General features: G+C 35.9%; 1 protein-coding gene across 6 annotated transcripts in view; it reads right to left on the bottom strand.

The window, feature by feature from the left end:
* Positions 1-1,478: 1,478 nt before the first annotated feature.
* Positions 1,479-18,781, bottom strand: part of NEBL (nebulette) — a 239,758-nt gene continuing 222,455 nt past the window's right edge. For all 6 annotated transcript variants that reach the window (XM_048950462.1, XM_048950463.1, XM_048950458.1 and 3 more), the window contains 2 exons: positions 10,960-11,075; positions 1,479-6,620 (listed from right to left, as the gene is read on the bottom strand). In XM_048950462.1, coding sequence (XP_048806419.1) covers positions 6,444-6,620; positions 10,960-11,075 — 293 coding nt within the window. In that variant the 3' untranslated portion in view covers positions 1,479-6,443. The remainder of the gene's footprint in view (positions 6,621-10,959; positions 11,076-18,781) is intronic.

The raw sequence follows: 18,781 nt of genomic DNA, 5'->3' as shown, positions 1-18,781 counted from the left end.
GACAACATGTGATGTCACCAAAGGAACCAAAGTCAAAACAGCAGCAGTCTATGGAGTGGTAGCATGTGAATTCCCCATCAGAGAAAAAATGCTGACCTCAGTGGGTAAAGTGATGTGCATTGTCTTTTGGGATGGAAATGTGGTCATCATTCTGGATTTTCTGGAACATGAACAAACCACTGTGTCCAACCATGACACTGCTACGTTGACTAAGCTGAAGGCTTGCAGTTCCAGAGTCAGGCCAGAGAAGAAGACAACCTTTCTCTTGCAACACAATAATACCAAACCCCATACCAGTTTGAAGACTGTGGAGCACACTGCCAATCTTGGCTGGACTACTGTACCACATCTACTGTATAGTCCGGATTTGGTGCCTTCTGACTTTCAGCTCTCTGGGTCGATGAAAGATGGACAGCATGGGCAACATTTTCCTAGTAATGATGCTGTCATAGTAGCTGTGAAACAATGGATCATCTTCACTGATGCAGATTTTTATGAGTGCAACATACAGACTCCTGTTCATTGCCAGCAAAAATGCACAGCTAATGGCGATAACTATGCTGGAAAAAAAAAACTTCTTGTACCTGAGAATTTTCTCTATCAAATAGTGTTATTGTGCTCTTTGTATCTGTTGTAGTTTCAATGGATATAATTAGGAGGCTCTACTTTTGGAGCAATCTAAATAGAATTGACACTGCTACTGAATATGAACACAATTCTTCCAAATGCTGAGCAAACACTGTCACGTCCTGCCCTGACTCCTACAGACTTAACATCAGCAGCTCAAAGGGCAAGAACCTTCACCTGAAAAATGTATTTAGGATACAGTTAAAAAATCAAGTACTCCAGTTATTCTAGCAGATTATGAAGAGATTTGTAAGTAAAACACACCCCAATTACACAATGCTAATTCTGGCAGCTCTTAAGTCTTTTCTTACTGAAAATCATTGTTTCTTATGATATATATATAGGTTGGATTCTGGAATACTGAAGGCATTTAAAGATAGAAAAGCATAACGAAGTATGGAATCAAAGCTGTATAATTAATTAAACTTCATAAGAAGTGCTAACATGTATTTCCTAAATTACCTTGGTAGCAGATGTGTATAACTTACCTAGAATGAACTAACCCAATTAATTTATATCTGTCATTTGTTCCCATTCCTTGTTATCAGCCTTCTTCAAACTAACACTCTACAAAAATTGTGCATTAAACACTGAAATTAATAAAATATATCCTTAAGCAAAACAATCTTCAGCTGCTTCTGGTAGAACACTTCCAAGGTACTTCTGGACTTTATTTCAATTTAAACTTTAATACAATTCTGTGAAAATAATCTATTCATGTAAGTAAACAGAGATAGCCCAAGACCCATATTTGTATTTAAAGCTGTATTTAAGGGGATAGTAACCCAAGTTATTTTCAAACGCCTATTCAAAGATCAGAAAACCGACATCAGCCAAATCAGAGGACCTCATTCACTTACTACCTTTGTTTATTTAAACAAAACAAGGGACATAGAATGTAACTTACTGTTCTAATGAAGGGTTACAGACAGACTGAAAAGGCTAATCAACCCTTTGAGAAGAGTGCATTTCTGAAATAAACTGCTGTTTTCTAAAACATTTCTTGAGATCAACCTTGAAATAGCACTATATATTCCCCTTCAGTTTGAAAAGTCACAGCATCCTTACTTAGCTAGAACAATACTCAGCTTCAGTAGCTTATTTTAATGGGCATAGTAGCTTTGCAGAGGATTGACTGTGAATATAATACATACATAGCGCTAGGTTTAACATTTTATTTGAATGACTTTCAATGTTATGCAAAATAAATTGTTATGTTACATCCACTGTGACATCAACTGAAATGTGAACTAGTTTGCATAGGTTAGTACTTTGGGCAGCATGATGTTGCTCTAGTCCACCAAGGCTTAAATATTCACAGTGTAGAGGAAAAAACAGGAATTAAAGCATTTCTACTAAAATATATTTTAATAGCTGGTGTTAACTTTCTGCATAACAAAAGCCAAATTAAGATGATACATCATATGATCCAAGAGTAAGTATATCTGTCCTTTGAAAAACAATTGTTACCTTCAGAACTGTATACTTCCAAATACAGTAGTTTTGCAAGATAACTAAAACTTTTACACACTTGAAAGCAAACATAAGCCAAACTGCACAGCGGTTCATTTTTGCTTTTTATATCACACCGCAAAAACCAACAGCTGAGATTTTCCACATCATGCTAATCAATGTTAATACAGTCATTGCTGTCTTCCAACAGTGTAGCAACTTCTAAGAGTACTATTAAATACACATGATTGAAATGCTACAGTATAGCTTATTTTCCCCTCTAAAATAATAATAATTAAACAAATGTCAACAACAACTGGATTACAACTTAAGTACAATATGCAAATTCTATTTATCAGACACAAGAAGCATATGAAATTCCTTTCAATATACTGTTGTAATGCAGGCAGTTTAGGAAATACAGCTTTCAGGTTTTCTTTCAAAAAGGGAAACAGGATTCCTATTGCATAAAGCTGGAGAAAATCACTAAAGCACTGCAAAATGGTTTACTCTTCTACAGCTCACCAGTACTTTGCATTTGCCAGCACATCAGTTTGGAGATCTTTCAACAGCATCTTCTGTCTGTTCCAGCATGTTATTTAAACATTTACTAACTAAAGCTTATTCTGTATTTTAAATGGAGTATTAATCAACATAATTAAAATCTAACATTTTATACCCTGTACCACTTTCTGCCAAAGACTTACACACCATTTCTTTTTCATTGTACAAGATGGCATGCCTTGCATGTACAATAAAAGCTAAAATTACTACCTTTTCCAAACATTGGAGACCTTCTGCATCCCCGAGTAACACTCGCTATGGACACATTTGTCACAAACACAATCCACAGGAGGTGAATCTCTGTCAAATCTCAATCTGTTTAAGTGGTTTATGGTACGTCAAATGTAATCAAGAAAACCCTGTTTCATCAAGATTAAATGCTAATGTTCCATAATGAAAAATGCAGGATCTGTAAGTAGCTTTGTTTAGAAAATGAAGATAAGCTAGGCAAGAAAAAGTAATGAAAAGCAAGGCACCCATTTGTTCTTGTGTATATGTATGAATGTGCTCTATGTAGTTTTATATATTTATACATAGATTAGTAAAAACGTTAGCATAACTTCCTTGTTTCTAAAATGCTTAAAATGGGAACATATGAGCTTCCAGCCTGAACTTTGGAATATCTTGGGAAATTTGGTTCCTCAGAACTCTTTCCCCAGAAAAATGTTGTTAACAGGAAAAAAAGCACAGTGAGAAGAACATGCAGTGTTAAAAAGGAATGCACATTTTAAAGGTGACAGGACAGCATACAACATCTGTTCACCCCTACATTCCAAAGCATGTAACAGACTCCAACATATGCCTTGAAAAAGTCGTGCTGGCACAATTTGGTTGCTGACCTATTCTTCGTACATTGTAAATTTCAGATCTTATACAACAGTTTGAAAATAGCACTCTGATAATTTGTGAACTTTGATAGCACTGTTCAGAACACATTTGCACAATGGGAAAAAAGTTTGTTGTATATTAAAAAAGAGGAAACGTTCCAAATGAACAATAATTGCTGAGTACATATAACATAAAAACCTGACTACATAAATGAGTATCTTAAAACAGATCTTAAAAATTCTGCTGACATACCACTTCAATGAGAAATACAATACTGTTTTTCTTCCTTGACTTTTTTATTTCACAATTGCTTTAGGTGCTTTGCCAGGCAACTGAATATTCAAAATTCATAAACAGCATTTTATTTCGGTTGTTTTGCACGACGTAGTTCTCCAGTGAGATCAAATGTTCATTTTTTTTATTTACTTTTCGTTAGACATTCAACTCTGGAAGCCATCTCCCCACTTACAAAGAAAGAAAGCTAATGTTGAGACTTGCTTTTCTGTGACTAAAATTTGCAATTTGATGCAAAATATCTGTTTGCTCCATTTCTTTGCATTCATGTCTGGTTAGCAAACTGCCAACTCTGCCAACTTGTTTGTATTGCTGTCAGCATTACAGAACAAATAGAGCATCATAGCAGCAAGTGATATCCAATTCCGCCCCAGGCATCATCAGAAAAATTTGCCACCTACTTTAAGATAGGATTTCTCTCTTTGCTGTTGATGAAAACCAATGCACAAACAGACTGCTTTTTTGAGAGTTTCTAGCTGTGCCTATCACAGCAGCCTTTTGAAAAACCCATTTGACTTGCAAAGCTAGCAAATTTAACGTGGAAGTCACCAGTAATGCATAAGGGTCTGTTAGAGCTCTTGTCTTTCAAGTATTTAAAATGACAGCAGTGTAAGCCATACAGATTGCACATTTACAGGCTCACATTCCTGGTTTTAAATCACTTTTTTTGAAGTTAGATGCTCCCAGTTAGCTTTGGCCTTGAAATTAGGCAGCAGACAAGAAAGTATAGACAATTTCATGACCTTTTACCTTCTTTTCTTTTTTTGCTTTTTCAAATGCAGTCATCCCACCCCCTGTTTAGCAGCATGGGACTCGCCCCTTGTTAACAACAGGAAAAAAGTCTGCTTAAACTTTCCAATTTCTAATTGTATGCAGAAATGCAGCTAGGAAGTATTTGCACTGACAACTTTCAGTTGCTGCAACAAATCTGTACTGCCTTCCTTCTTTGTTGTTTAAACAGATACAGCAGACTTCCTTATTTTGTGAAATATGACATACAAAATTATGTATAAATTCTGCAGTAGTTCTGTTCTTAACATTTCAGAAATGGGACAATGTCAGTGCAGGATCAACACGACACCTACTCCAAAATTAACTTCTTTCTCATATGGTTGAATACCACAAATCACATTATCAGCAAAAACATTATTTCTTCATTATTTCTTTATGTTTGTATGCATTCACATGAGTAAGCTTCCACACGAACTGCTAAGTTCCACACGAACTTGTCCTTCCTCACAGAGTTTTATTTGGGAGGGAACACAGCACCATCCTGGCATCCCCTTAAAGCAAGAGGAACTTCCTTGTGTTTCAAGACTGTGACATAACTTCTCTTACAGGTCTGTTATGTCACCATTTATTTTAAGCTCTCCTCTCAGTCTCATAGATTGAGACTTGATTCCTTCATTTCCTAATCATAAGTTCATTGTCACCAAGGAGCAAGGTTTGTCAGCAAAATATTTTTACTGTTTTCTACTCATGGTAGAAACTGAAGCTTAATGGAATAGAGTATGCTGAAGGTTGGGTTTTTTTGCTAGTTTTCCCTTCAGTTTCAGTTATGAAAAGGAATAAATTTCAAAAGAAAGTTATGTTTCTCCTTCATTAATCATTTTGTAAACATACAACTCACTGTCAGATCATCAAAAATTTTGGAGGAAACTGAAATAGGCCATTGAGCTGAAATGCACTACAATAACCAGAGCTCTTTTCTGCTCTTCTCCACTCTTCAATGGAGGTGCAACTATTTCTGCAGCAGGGTAAGTACATTAGCTCATTAGCAAGGCAGCCATTAAGCAAGTTACCTGTGGCAAGATGAAGGGATATGCCTGCATGCTTTGTGTGACTGCACAGCACCAGGGCCTCACACACTATTTACAGCAGTACAGGGGAAAGTAAAGGAAGTAACACTGCCCTAATGGAAGTTTATATTTAAATGCAAAGTATTATTTGACGGAAACAGAAGACATGATAGCTTTTATAATCAAGATAATTTCCACAAGGAATTTTCTGTGGGAAAGATACTGAAGAACCATGAAACCAGGCATGGATCTAACTGATGGACTAGGATGCAAGCCAAGCTGATAGAAGAGGTCACTGTGAAAAACATAAAATGGGTAATCTAGGAATAAATGCAGGTGAGAGTTGGGAAATTTTTACTGTCAAAATAAACCTTTTCATTGTAAGGCTGCTGGGCAGTAGGTTTGTTGTGTTGTTTTGTTTTTTACAAACGTATTACTTGGTATTATTTCAAATGATCAAATTCTCTAACTAACACTTTTATTTTTATGAGGATGTTACCTTCTCAAGCATTAGAAGTCTCCCATAAGAAGCGAATCAATTTTATGGTTACTATAAAGAGAAACAACCTCTCTGAAATGTAGGGAAAAGATATTTTCTCTTTAAGCATATTGATTTTATAGGATTAGCAGCACCAGGCTTTCATATATATTTTTTTTATTTTATTTTTAGGGAGCACTATTATAAGCCATGCTGTTTTCAAAGCACTTGTTTATTCATCCGTATTTAAGGGACTCTAAATTGGATTCTGAGTGAAAATGCAGACTGTCATAGTAGCAATAAAGTAATGAACACGTGGTCTTAAAAGATTCTTTTCACTTTTTCTAAAAGATTAGATTCTGAGTAAATCATAACAAAGCTCAAAGGACTAGAGACAAAAATTAGTTAACAAACTCAATATAATTTGCTGGAAGCATTCCTGTTTTCCCAGTTCTCTGAACAGTACCATACATCCAGCCATCATCAATTGGTTGCACGTTGATTATATAGTCACCATCCCTGAAGGAAACTTCATCTTCATCTTGAGCACTGTAGTCATACATAGCTCTGTATGTTCTCTGTTGAAGGAAAGAAAACAAATCTGTAAAGTCTCAGTCCTGAGCAGAAATAGTTTATCTCTCTTCTTTACTCAGAGGAAAAAAAGGGAGGGGAGAAGAGGGAAGGGGAGAAAAAGGATAAGGGAGAAAAAGGGGAGAAATCTAACAAATTATCTGTTGAACAGAGGCAACAGACCTCATGCCCTGCCAAATATTCAAATAATATACTCACTTTTTCTGAGTACCAGAATAATTATTTATGTGAATCTACGTGGTTCGAAGCCCTGATATAAACAAATATCAGGCTATCAGGCTATTCACTGTCTCTTGAAATATTCCAGCTGTTGTTTCACATATTCACTAGTAACATTTCTACGTCCTGCCGTGGCCTGTTTCTATAGCCTCTTTGCATAATTCCCAAAAAGCTTCTGCTACATCTTTACTACAGATCATATTTTCATCTCTTTGAATGCCTTTCATCACACTGGTTTCTTACTCTAAATCAAGAATTACAAACTTCTTTATTATCTAGTGAAAACAAGACAAAAAAATGTACGTCTGCAAAAATAGTGTTTATGACACTCATTTTTAAATGCTCACATAAAAGATTGATCTAAACAGAACAAGAATTTCTGTAGTTAGCTAAGCCAAATTTTTCTACACTTCTGTTAGCTGCAAGCAAAGATTTTCAATTTCTTCCTAAACAGAATATTTACTTCTGCTGACAATTTACAAAATGCTATGGTTTATTCATTTTTAAATTCCCAAGAGTGCTTTCTCCTCCTTTCTCTGTCTCTCAGATGAAATCAAGAGCAATTCAAGCATTGTAGATAGTAATCAATTGCTATCATATATATATATATATATATATATATATATATATACGTTAAGATATCTGGATGAATTTTTCTGACAAATGTTTTAAATAGTAAAAAGTGCTTTCCTAGCTGAGGAATATAACTCTGGATTAGTTTTAGATACACCTGATATATGCTATTTGAGTTTGGTTTTTAATGAAATGATTTCTAGAAATGATGGAGTTTCACATATAGGCAGTGACAAGGTCGTTTTTTCATCATGTGGGATCATCTAACCCAAACATGATGGGGAAACTCATTACTGTTTCCACAAGAAAATGCACTTTTTGGTCTTAACTCTGGCTTTATCATTGGTAAAACAGATTAAACATTAGAGGAAGCAATTTCTGGTTTACTGTTACCTTGTCTGACAAGCCTACTCTAAACTGTATTTATATCTTACTCCGTGCAATTGTTCTGTTTCATAATGTTACTGCCCAAGTCACAGTCCTGGCTGTGCCCAGTACTGATTTTCAGTATATGATTCTTAATAGTTATTCCACAACTTCCAAGGGTACATGGAAGGTGATATTAAAAAAATAAAATAAAATAAAAAACCACAAAGAAAACAATTGGGAGAGTTCTACCACCATCAAAAAATCCACTAAAGATCCACAGATCAGAAAACTAGTGGTCAGAAAGCCCTGGGGAATGGTCTCTACCTTCAAGATTCTCATTTTTTCCAACTATTTCAAATGATCTCTCCACTGAGCCTTGAAACTAACTCCAAAACCAGTGAAAGATATGCTACTATAACAAGGTCAGCAGCAGCTAGTAGTAGTTTGTTTCAAAAAAAAAAAAAAAAAAAAAAAAAGCATTTATTTAATACATTCATTTAATATAAATGGTGATAAGTTCAAATGTGGCAAGTGGCAGGGAATAAATTTTCCTTTGAGCCATCCTTATGGTAGCTCCTAAATGGGCAAAGACAGAAAAAGAGGTTAAATAAGACTAACATACACTAGAAAAACCAGAGAATTTGCTCAGCCAGAAAGGATGGTCTCTCATCCTTGGAACATGATGTTGTAGAACTACTGCTGTCTCCTTTCTGGTGGCAAAGGTGTGAAGACAAGAGGTAATTTTAAACTTTAAAAAAAAATTATTAGGGCCCTAACTGCTTCTGAGAAACCCAAATTTATGGCCTTAACACCTAATTAGGTGCTAAATGGCTGTCAGGAGAAATCTCCATAATAATCCTGTTAGATTTTAATGGCTAATTATCACTTCAGAATGTAGTCAGGTCTATATAATTGAGAATTACAATGCTTGAAGGACTGAAAGCAGAGATTTTTAAAATACATTTTAGTGAATTATTCCTCTGTCAGTAGTGAGTTTAGCAGGTCTGAAAGCAAAAGAGGATGAAAGAAAAGGTTGAGGTCAAATAGGCTCTTATCTGCTCCCTCCAAAGGTCTAATCTGTAGCTTCTGCTTAGGAAAAACTGTAATCTTTGTGCTTATGAAGCACTGAAGCCTAGCTATCATATTCCTAGCTTTGCACCCAAACATGAGACAACACATGCATATTTCCAATTCACCATCAATTTATCTTAATCTTCTGGATCAGGAAAAGCACCGGTTGCAAAGGCCTTCACACAGAGCAGCTATCAGGGGAAGTCAACTTGCAATGTGGATTTTGTTTTCCCACCACTTTCAGACGTCTGAAGGCTTCAGAATACACTGCTGTTTTCCAAAGAGGTAAACACAGCCTGGCTGAAGCCTTCAGGGAGTTGTTACTAAGCATTCTGTACAGTGAGCAACAATTTAATTCTGCCCATTATGCAAATCTGCTTGTAGAAAGTCAGTAAAAGCTGAAAATCATAAATAACACAATTCATACAGGAAAAAAAAGTTAGGATCACAGGTTGCCATCAGTCTTCAGTCTGTATGAATCTGCACTTCAGAACAGTGCCCCAAGCAGGGACTCTGAGACAGTCTTATGCCACTTTAATAGTTGAGTGTAACTTATCCTGCCTGTATGAACAATTTGTACAGGCTAAAAAAAGGTCTTTTGATATGACAGCAGAAAGACAAGAGAGCATACCAGGTTTGTAACTGTGTCAGATATGCCTCTTTTGGAGCAGAGTAGTCACCCCAGTGGTGGTGAAATTACGGCTGCCTCCCTTACCAGGCTGCCAAGTTAGCAGGCAGCATCAGGAGAGCACTCCTGGATTTTCTCCCTCTAGAAATGTTTGGTTTCTTATCTTCAAAGAAATTCACTCAAACTGCAACAAAATCAGTTTATACCACAACATTCACTGGTTTTGTTTTTGTCCCATGATAAACAGCTACTATCACTCTAAAGAATGCCAAATAACAACATTGTTTCACAGAAGGGATAAGAAATCCTGCTGAAAAGATTCAGCCTATTCTCCATATTTCAAATGCTGTAACTTCACTCCCTTCCGTTTCTTGTCACCCTCAAACTACCAGTTACGAAAGGAGGCAAATGATTATTCTCAATCTGACTCAAATAATAGTATTTTTTCAACAAGCAGCCCACTCAGTAAGTCAGTTTGAGAAGGAAAAATAAGACACCTACCCACAGAGCTACAAGGTATGCTAAGTGGATTTCCAGATTTTCAGGCATCTCCATTCCAGCATTTGAAGGCTGTTTGGTTTGCTTCCTACTCACTAGCAAACCTGCTGGCAAAGCCCAGGCTTCCAGCTCCCCCATTTTCTCGCTCTGGCTGGGAAATCAGTCTGCTTCCCAGGTACCTTGAGTTACCTTTTGAAATGAAAGGTTGATTCCAGCACCAACCATTTCACAAGGGTCATGCAGGCACCCAAAGAGTTTCTCTGGTTATTGGCTTGCCCAAAGATGCAATTATCTGGATCCCAGAATTCCCAGCAAGTTAGCCCCTTCAGCTCAAAAGCAGCTGAGAAAACAGACGTCCCCAAACCACCTTTATAACATAAAATACCATAGAGTTTCAGTTTTAAAGAAAATGCAACTTCTTGTCAAAAGGACAACTCACTTTTTCTTTCAGCTCAAGTAAAAACTTCCTTCCTCTATAAAGCTTTAGGTTTCATTCAGAATTAAATACTTCACCTCTAAACAAGGTAAAATATACACCAATTTAAAGCAGTTCAACAAGTTGACACTCTTATGGTAAAAGGTGATGAGATCTGCACTGCAAAATCTGTATGCAGTGATAATAACAACAAAAAATACAATAACTACTAAAATATAACTTTATATACAAAGTGTTCAAACAGAAAAATGCACAACACTCCCTCTGCCACTCCCTTCCCACTTCCAAAGGGAAAAAAAAATAAAAATAGCTGCATACCCATTCAGTTCTCCTTCATTTTTTTTTTTTTGTCACTGCCCTCAGTCACTGAACACCTCTCCTACATTTGGGCTATCACTTACAATTAGAACTAGGACAGTCAGGAAGTCCGACTGTAGTGCTCGGGGGACCAATTCTCCTATCTTTAAGAAGTCTCACAATGGTTGATAAGATTGCTTGCCAAACATAATTGGTTATGAAATCCAGTACTCACCAGGCCTGCTGGATGAGGCTGTGAATGCACTGACCTCATAGACGACATACTGGTCTGGTGCATGTATCCATATCCTTGGGACTGGCTTTGCTGATATGCCCCAGGGAGAACAGGGGCTGTGTGGTAAAGAAACAGAGACACATTAATGGCAGGGGTTTTTTTTGTTGTTGTTTTGGTTTGGGTTTTTTTGTTTTTTTTTTTGTTTTGTTTTTTGTTGTTTTTTTTTAAAGTCCTCATCTAGAAATTTGTAGAACCTGTAGATTATTTGCACTGTAAATAACAATTCCATAGTATGAAATAGTGAATTCAGAATTATTTGCATGCACAACATAACGCTTTCCATATGTTGAATTATACATAAATGTAGGCAAAGCTATAGCAATATATCCACAAACACTATCAAGGTTAGATGGAAAGAAAAGCTTAACATACCTTGAGGAGTTTTACTATAAAAAGGCATCCTGAAGCTTGAGATACCACTAACTCAGCATTAATAGTGCCACAGATGACTCACTAAATGTCATGTACCATAAACTGCCATTTTTTCAGAGAAAGAATGATAAATGAATCTATATGCTGAATCATTTCAGAAGTGTACTAATTGGAAGTACCCATGATTAATTCCTAACTCATTGCAAACTAACTCTTACTTACTGGTCTATGAACAAAACAAAACTGATTAAAAGGAAGAGACAAGAATGTAAACCTGTGAGTCCACAGTTGGGTTCCTTGGTTTACTCTGATTCCATCAACACTCTTCGCCAAGCATAGAGATCATTGGTTATTTATATTTTTCCAAGTCTACCTCTTTCACTATCTTCCTCTTAACCACACAACTACTTCTCTTCCACAGGTATTTTGTTCCCATTATCTTTAACAGTTCTATTTTAGGGATTCTGTTATCCATCTGTTAATGATTAATACTTGTACTTTCATTGTACCAATGAGTTGTTGAAAGAGTTAATACAACCAGGGACTCCCTAAATTTGTTGTTTGCTAGGAAAGCATAAGTAATCCTTCTTATCTGTTCAAACATCCAAATTTGGCAACAGATTGAATCAGAATGTATTAAAAACATGTGACCAAAACCTCTTAGAAACAAGCATAGGTTCATATTCACTAATTTTCCAGTAGGCCCAGGAAGCATTTTTAAAGCAAAATTAAGACTGAAGTGGTTGTCAAAATCCAGAGTTGAAAAGTTTAATCACCTCATGTCTGTGTATGTTTTGCAAGACGTTGATCTGAGAATAAAGTTTTCTGGCTTCTTTGGAGATTATTAGTCCATCTCCACTGCCATTTATCAGAATTTTACTACTTGAATCAGAAACTCATTTGGCTACATTGGTAATAAAATGCAATTGAACAGTGGGTCACTTAGCCTGCACTCCAGTAAATTCTTCTGACAAAAGTCATGATTTTGAGATCATACAGCCCATGAGTAAAAAATTTTCATACAGAAGTCTCCTCAGCAGTCTGATGCTTTGTGAGATACTTCTCTTGGGCATGCTGGGGAGAGCAGTCATCACATGCTGATTGAAGCAGGAACAAAATTAATATAGGATTAATGGAGTTGACAAGGAATTGCAGGACGCAGGCATTGTAGAACAAAAAAATAAAGAAGGAGCAGAGAAAAAAAAATAAGAAAAGTATATATGCAACAAGTATTTCTATCTGCAACAATAATGCTCTGTCCCTGTCTCCTTCCTGAATGATCAGGACAACAGATGAACATAGACCACTGAGAAATTATTTGCTGAAATATTTCTAGAAGAAAGGTCAAAGTTTTACATAACCTGCTTCCCCAGCTAACAGCATTATTAATTTCAACAAAGTTTTTTCTTAAGATATCCATTTAGTTTTACTTGGCATATTCGAATTCATTAAGTATGTAATTATGATTTGGGATGCTATTTTTTCATTCTACTGTATTTTTCATGATAAGTAACACTGCATATTTAATCAGATTTTTTCTGATTTAGAAAATATGTTGCAAACTATTGTAATGAATGGATTGCTTTGTTAGGTGAGTGAAATTAAAGTGATACACAGTCAGATGCAACACTGGAACATGATGAATAATGGATGTTTTAGAAGTGCCAAGTTCATTCTAACGGCATATGAGTACAAAGACATTTTAAAGCAGTTTAATCATCAGAGAATTGCTGCTTGTTAACACACTCATAGGATTATCATGCATTAAGTGAATAGTCCTGAGTAGTTCATCAAATAATTTATGTTTCAGTGTTGTTTCAAGATATTTGCACATGACCAGATATAATTCTTCATGAGAAAATAGAGAAAAATATAATTTAATAAAAGGTTCTGCTATCAAGCCAGAATGAATATATTTTATCTAAATCACCACCAGCATAAACATAAGCCACTTCATAGAAAGCAACAGAGCCTCATCTCCTCATACCAGTAAATTTGCCATGTGGGTTCAAAACAAAGAACAGCCTGAACGTTTTAACTCCACAGGAAGTAGTACCTGAAGCAAGCACTGGCTGCTGACTACCCAGCATACTAATTGCTCTGCAACCACAAAGGACTGTGGCTTTTCCCTGGCAGGGACAGACACCCTTCCCTGAGCATCCCTTCCTTCTTCCCAAAGAACTGAACATGCCAGGAGAAACTGTTGACTCTTGTTTCCTTCCCCAGAATGGATATTTCTTAACTCCTACCAATTGTCCCACCAGTTTAAGGCTAACTGATGGTTTGCTTCATTATATCCTCCAAGCTGGCAAGTTTATTTTGTGGAGGGTAACCTGTACCTCCCTCCTCCGTGACACTCATCAGCAGTGGGTCCAAGATGTGCTTTCCTCTTTTGCAATCAGCTTCTCACAAGGTGAGAAAAATTTGTCAAACTGTCACAAAGTATCAGCTTACTATTTTCTCTGCCACAACAGAAAACATAAATCATGGGAAATAAAACATGTTTCAAAGCGCTGAAGATTCTAGGAAGCATCTGAGAACATTCTATACAAACAAAAGGGAGGAACTTCTAGGATCAAATAGCTTCAATAAGTACCCATCAGTCTTATGGAGAGAGCATTTGAAATCAGTGTTGAAGACGACTGAATAATTCCAGACTTTTTTTCCATTAAAAGAATACTATATGAGAGCTGTATAAAATAAATAAATCAAACAATAGTTTTTAACAAAACATTTAAGAAAAAGAGTTAAGCAACCTTCAGACAGTTGTCTACTTGGAATACATTTGGGAAGCACAAAATAAATAGATCAGTGAAGAGACATCAGTTTGGAGCTGTGTTTTTAGTGACATAAAAATAACTCAAAGTGAGATTAAAAGATGAAGAAAAAAGAGCTTGACTTATCATCATCATCATCATCATCATCATCCATAGTTACCTGCAATCTTTTGACTCAGACCAAAGTACAAAGTTCTATAACATCACTGACTGCAGCAGCAGCAAAAACAATGGTTTAGTTAACCTAAGGGGACAATAAAACACAGTGGTAGAACATGAAATTCATTTAGCTGAAGCCAGATTTATTGGTGAGGGATCTAAGGGCTGACCATTGCTCCCAGAAGTATAGGTGGAAGTTTCTTCTTGTTGCATTAAGACTTTACCAGATACATTCTGATGTATCAAAACTTTCTTTTTTTTTTTTTTTTTTTTTTTTTTTTTTTGTCTTTCTCAACTTATGAATTAAGACATACTTATTTTAAAATTACCTGTTAGCAGGAATTTATCATATTTTGCTTACTATAGTGGGTTTTTTTTTTCCTTCCTCAGAGAAAAGAGAGGAAATAAATGAACACGGTCAAAAACAAACACAAAGAAGCCTCCAAGAAACAGAAAAAATGTTTGTGTTTGAATGATGGGTGGGTATCAGGGCAATGCAGCAGACAGCAGAGAGTGATGTGCATTGAGAACAACCATGAAAGAAAAAGGTCAGGCTGTGGAAATAGGAAAAGGATAATAAAGAGAGTATTACACAGCTACAAGGTTTAAAAAAAGTTTGTAACAGTTTATGCTGAAAAGAAAAATTCTTTAAAGGACAGGTTCCAAGATATAATATTTTATCAACACTGTACTTAAACTCTCTTTAATTCTTCTGAATAGCAGAACTTAGATAATCCACAGTAAAACAATGTATCCACTCCATTAACTGCTACATTTTTGCCATTTACTGTAGTACATGCCATCTACTGGATCATATGTACAATATTAACTCCTTCACTTATTCTTATAGGCATAATGCAGTTTAAAGCATTTAGGCTTTGGTGTTATCTCTACTTATAGTATTATTACCACGCCATGAAGAATGCAAAGAACTCACTAAAACATAGCAATAACAGCAGCATGGCAGAGCAGAAAGAAAAAGGACAATGATTATTACTGGTTTGTGTCTGTAGATTTTCTGAAGGGCATAAAATAGCAGTAAAGCTGGAATATGGCATCATCATGCATCTTTGTGCTACTGGATAGCTCTCCCAAAACAGATAAAGCTGCTGTTCCACATATATTTAGGTCCTTCCTGCGTTTTGTCTTTCTGCTGCCTTCTTCTCCACATGTTGTATCATCCACAGTAGCCATTACAATCTTGAGAAAATATCTTTCTCATAGTTTTCAATTCCTTATCTCTTCTGCTTTTTCCTTAGAAATCATTCAGCTGTGTCCCTGGAGCAGAAAATACCATCAAAGCAGTGATGCTCACCAAAGGACACTTAGTTTCAGAAAGGGATCAGACCAGCAACACACGCAGTGCAAGACAGGAGGCAGGACCAGGCATCCAAGGCCATAGACAGCAGAAGGCAGCAAACTGCTAGATCAGCTCTGTTGTCCCAAGGTAAGCTCCCATGAACCCCAGTTCTGCATCAGCTCTGAGTTCAGTTCACAGCAGAACTGAGCCTCTCACAGATGCTTCCCTCCAGATGTCGCAGCACTCAGGTCCAAACTGTATCTCAACTAACATAGACTGCTTCTGTGTGATACCATGCATTTATATTTTAGATTCTTAATATCTTAGTCCACAGTATTTGAAATGGAAGTTTAGGTATGATTAAATCAAATGTAGCCAGCATGAGCTGGTTGCTGGACATGAAAAAAAGATATTGAAGAAACAGGTCTAACAGACAATCTGTCTCTTGTGAGACATAATGTAGTCTGGATTATAAAGGTACATTAAATGATCCATTAGCATAAAGACTGGTAAGGACTCCCAGAGATGTTAGAGAAGGTGAAGAGGAGATGATGTACAGAACTCTGCAGCATCCCCGCAGCACTGAGTCAGAAGGGGATATTCTCTAAAGAAAAAGTTTCAAACTAAAAGAGGAGAGATTTAGAGGGATATAAAGATGTTTCTCACAATAAGGGCAATGAGGCACTGGCACAGGGTGCCCAGAGAAGTAGTGGATGCTTTGTCCCTGTAGAGACAAGTTCAGGCTGGACAGGGCTCTAAGCACCTGATCTAGTGTGGTTGTCCCTGTTCAGCAAAGGCAAATTAGACTAGATAACCTTTAACAGTCCCTTCCAACTCAAAAGATTCTGTGCTTCTAGGGGACATAGTTTAAATTTTTAAAAAGCAGCCACAGGAGTATACAGAAAAACCAGAAAAGTGCAGGAATACATGCAACATTAAGAAAATCTCAGGAATGATTTTCCAGTGTAGAACTCATTGTCAAAAATGCTCCTGTCTCAAATTGGGATGAAAAGGAAAATTAAAAAAAAAAAATCACAGAGGTTCATGTAAAAGAAAAATTTAAAAAGAAAAACAAAGAACTGAGTAAAGAAAATTTCTGGTAAACATTTCAAAGGATCTAGATTTAATTTTGATCAACTTCAATCTTTATTATAACTTACATTATTCTTCAGAGTGAAACATTTCAACATAAAGCTGGTTTCATTTTTACAAAACAGTCAAGATGTAACCTTAACAATCTCGAAACTGAATAAACAATTTTTTGGCGTTGTGACATCAATCACAAGAGAGCCATTGCAGTATATAAAAAAAGGCACTTAAAATGCTATCTTCTGATGAACAACACTGAAAAATTTCTATCCAACTCTGAAGTTAAATTGTTTAGCATAACTTCTCAAATAGGCTAGAAAATGGCAACATGTACTCTGCTTCATTTTAAACCCATTTTCTTATCTTTTATAGAGTTTTATTTTTTTGGAGACAGAAAGAGTAGCACAGCACAGTTAAATTTACTGTGAATAAGTCAGACTGCATAAACATGCAAAAACCACTAACCTGAAGACTGGAGATGCTGAGACCTGATACAGAACAGTGCTGTTTTTAGAACTGTCGAGAACAACACAGTAATACATCTTGGCATTTTCTCCTGTGCATACTGTATCTTTCCCTTCATTTCTTTTCTTTTTTCCCTGCTTTTCCTTTTTCTTGCCCTTTGCTTGTCAGTAAGGCTGCTTTCACAGATGTCCTAGCTAGCAGGTTTGTTGCTCTCAGTGGTGCTCTGTCAGAAGCAGCAGTTTGTCAGCATACTATCCATTACAGGAGTCAGTATTCATTACTAAATTGGAATATCAAGCCCAGATATAATTAGGTTGTTGAAATAAAAACCTGAAATTATGGCCTAATTCACACAGGGTGCTAATAAATACCTGTCCTGTTCATTGACCTCATTAGAAGCTCTGAACTATTTGGAGTCCATATCAAATTCAGAACACTGCAAGCTTAGAAAGTTTCCATAACCTAAATTATAAGGATATACGAAATAAGTCATGTAAGCATCAAATATCTGGGGGGAAACATGGCTCTGGGAAAAAAAAAAAAAAAAAAAAAAAATCAACAAAATGATTAATTCTGCATTTAAAATAACTAACATTAAGTATTTATAGTACAAAAAAATCATCATTTCTATTCTCAAGGCTACTTATATTACAAAAGATAACACTAAATGTATTAAACTGTGTTTCATTAGTGTCATGATTAGACTAACAGACTGCTTTAAGCACGATCATTTTATAACACCATTTTATCATCCATCAATAATTAAGCCTAAATTATACGTACCCACAACATGAACTGAAGTAGATTACTGTGAGGAATGCAGAATCATATAATTATACTTCTTAACAGGGATTTCTTATAAATTAAAATTGGATTTTGAAGGAAATTACAACAGAAAATCACATGTAGCTGTTCAGAAATGAAAAAAATAATCTCATACTACATGGAGTCTTGTATTTTATTTTGGCATTTGTTTTCCTTTTAGAAGGGACCATCTCATATGTCAGTTATTCCAGAGAAGAAAACACAAAATTTTTACCTATTCCAAAATTCCTTATTTGCATGAATGAATATTAGTAAAATTAATACTGGTCACAGTTATATGAATAGTCCATAATATATAGTGGGTGAAGGGGAATTTAGCAAGTACTAGCTAGTCCAATGGAAGGATGGAGGCAAATTGCCTCTGTAGTATTTCATGGTCTGTGCGTCCAGTCATTCATTAATTAAGGCCTTTTCCTTAATTCATCATTTTTCAAGGAATGGTGGAACAGTTAACTTCATTGCAGTTTTCGTCAGGGCAATCTCTTTTCTGAGAACTATTCTGGCCTCTCTAAGGAGTACAAATCTCTGTATTGCAAATAAAAAAGTCTCTCATGGACATTTTTCCTATTAAATAACAATATATGGTTTCCATTCTGATTTGTGAAAATTATATTTCTGACTACATCTTCAAAAAGACAAGGTCTTCAACTCATGTGTGCAAACCTACTGCATGTATTTTCACACAGATATTCCACATTTTATTACATTTTAGAAACTAGTCTAGCAATTCAAATTTATTCATACAAGGATTGCCCCTATTCACTTCATATGGATT

The sequence above is a fragment of the Lagopus muta genome, chromosome 7 (assembly GCF_023343835.1).
Source record: "Lagopus muta isolate bLagMut1 chromosome 7, bLagMut1 primary, whole genome shotgun sequence".
Taxonomy (NCBI): Eukaryota; Metazoa; Chordata; class Aves; order Galliformes; family Phasianidae; genus Lagopus; species Lagopus muta.
The sequence above is the reverse complement of the archived record's forward strand: the minus strand, read 5'-3'. Positions and strand labels throughout refer to the sequence as shown.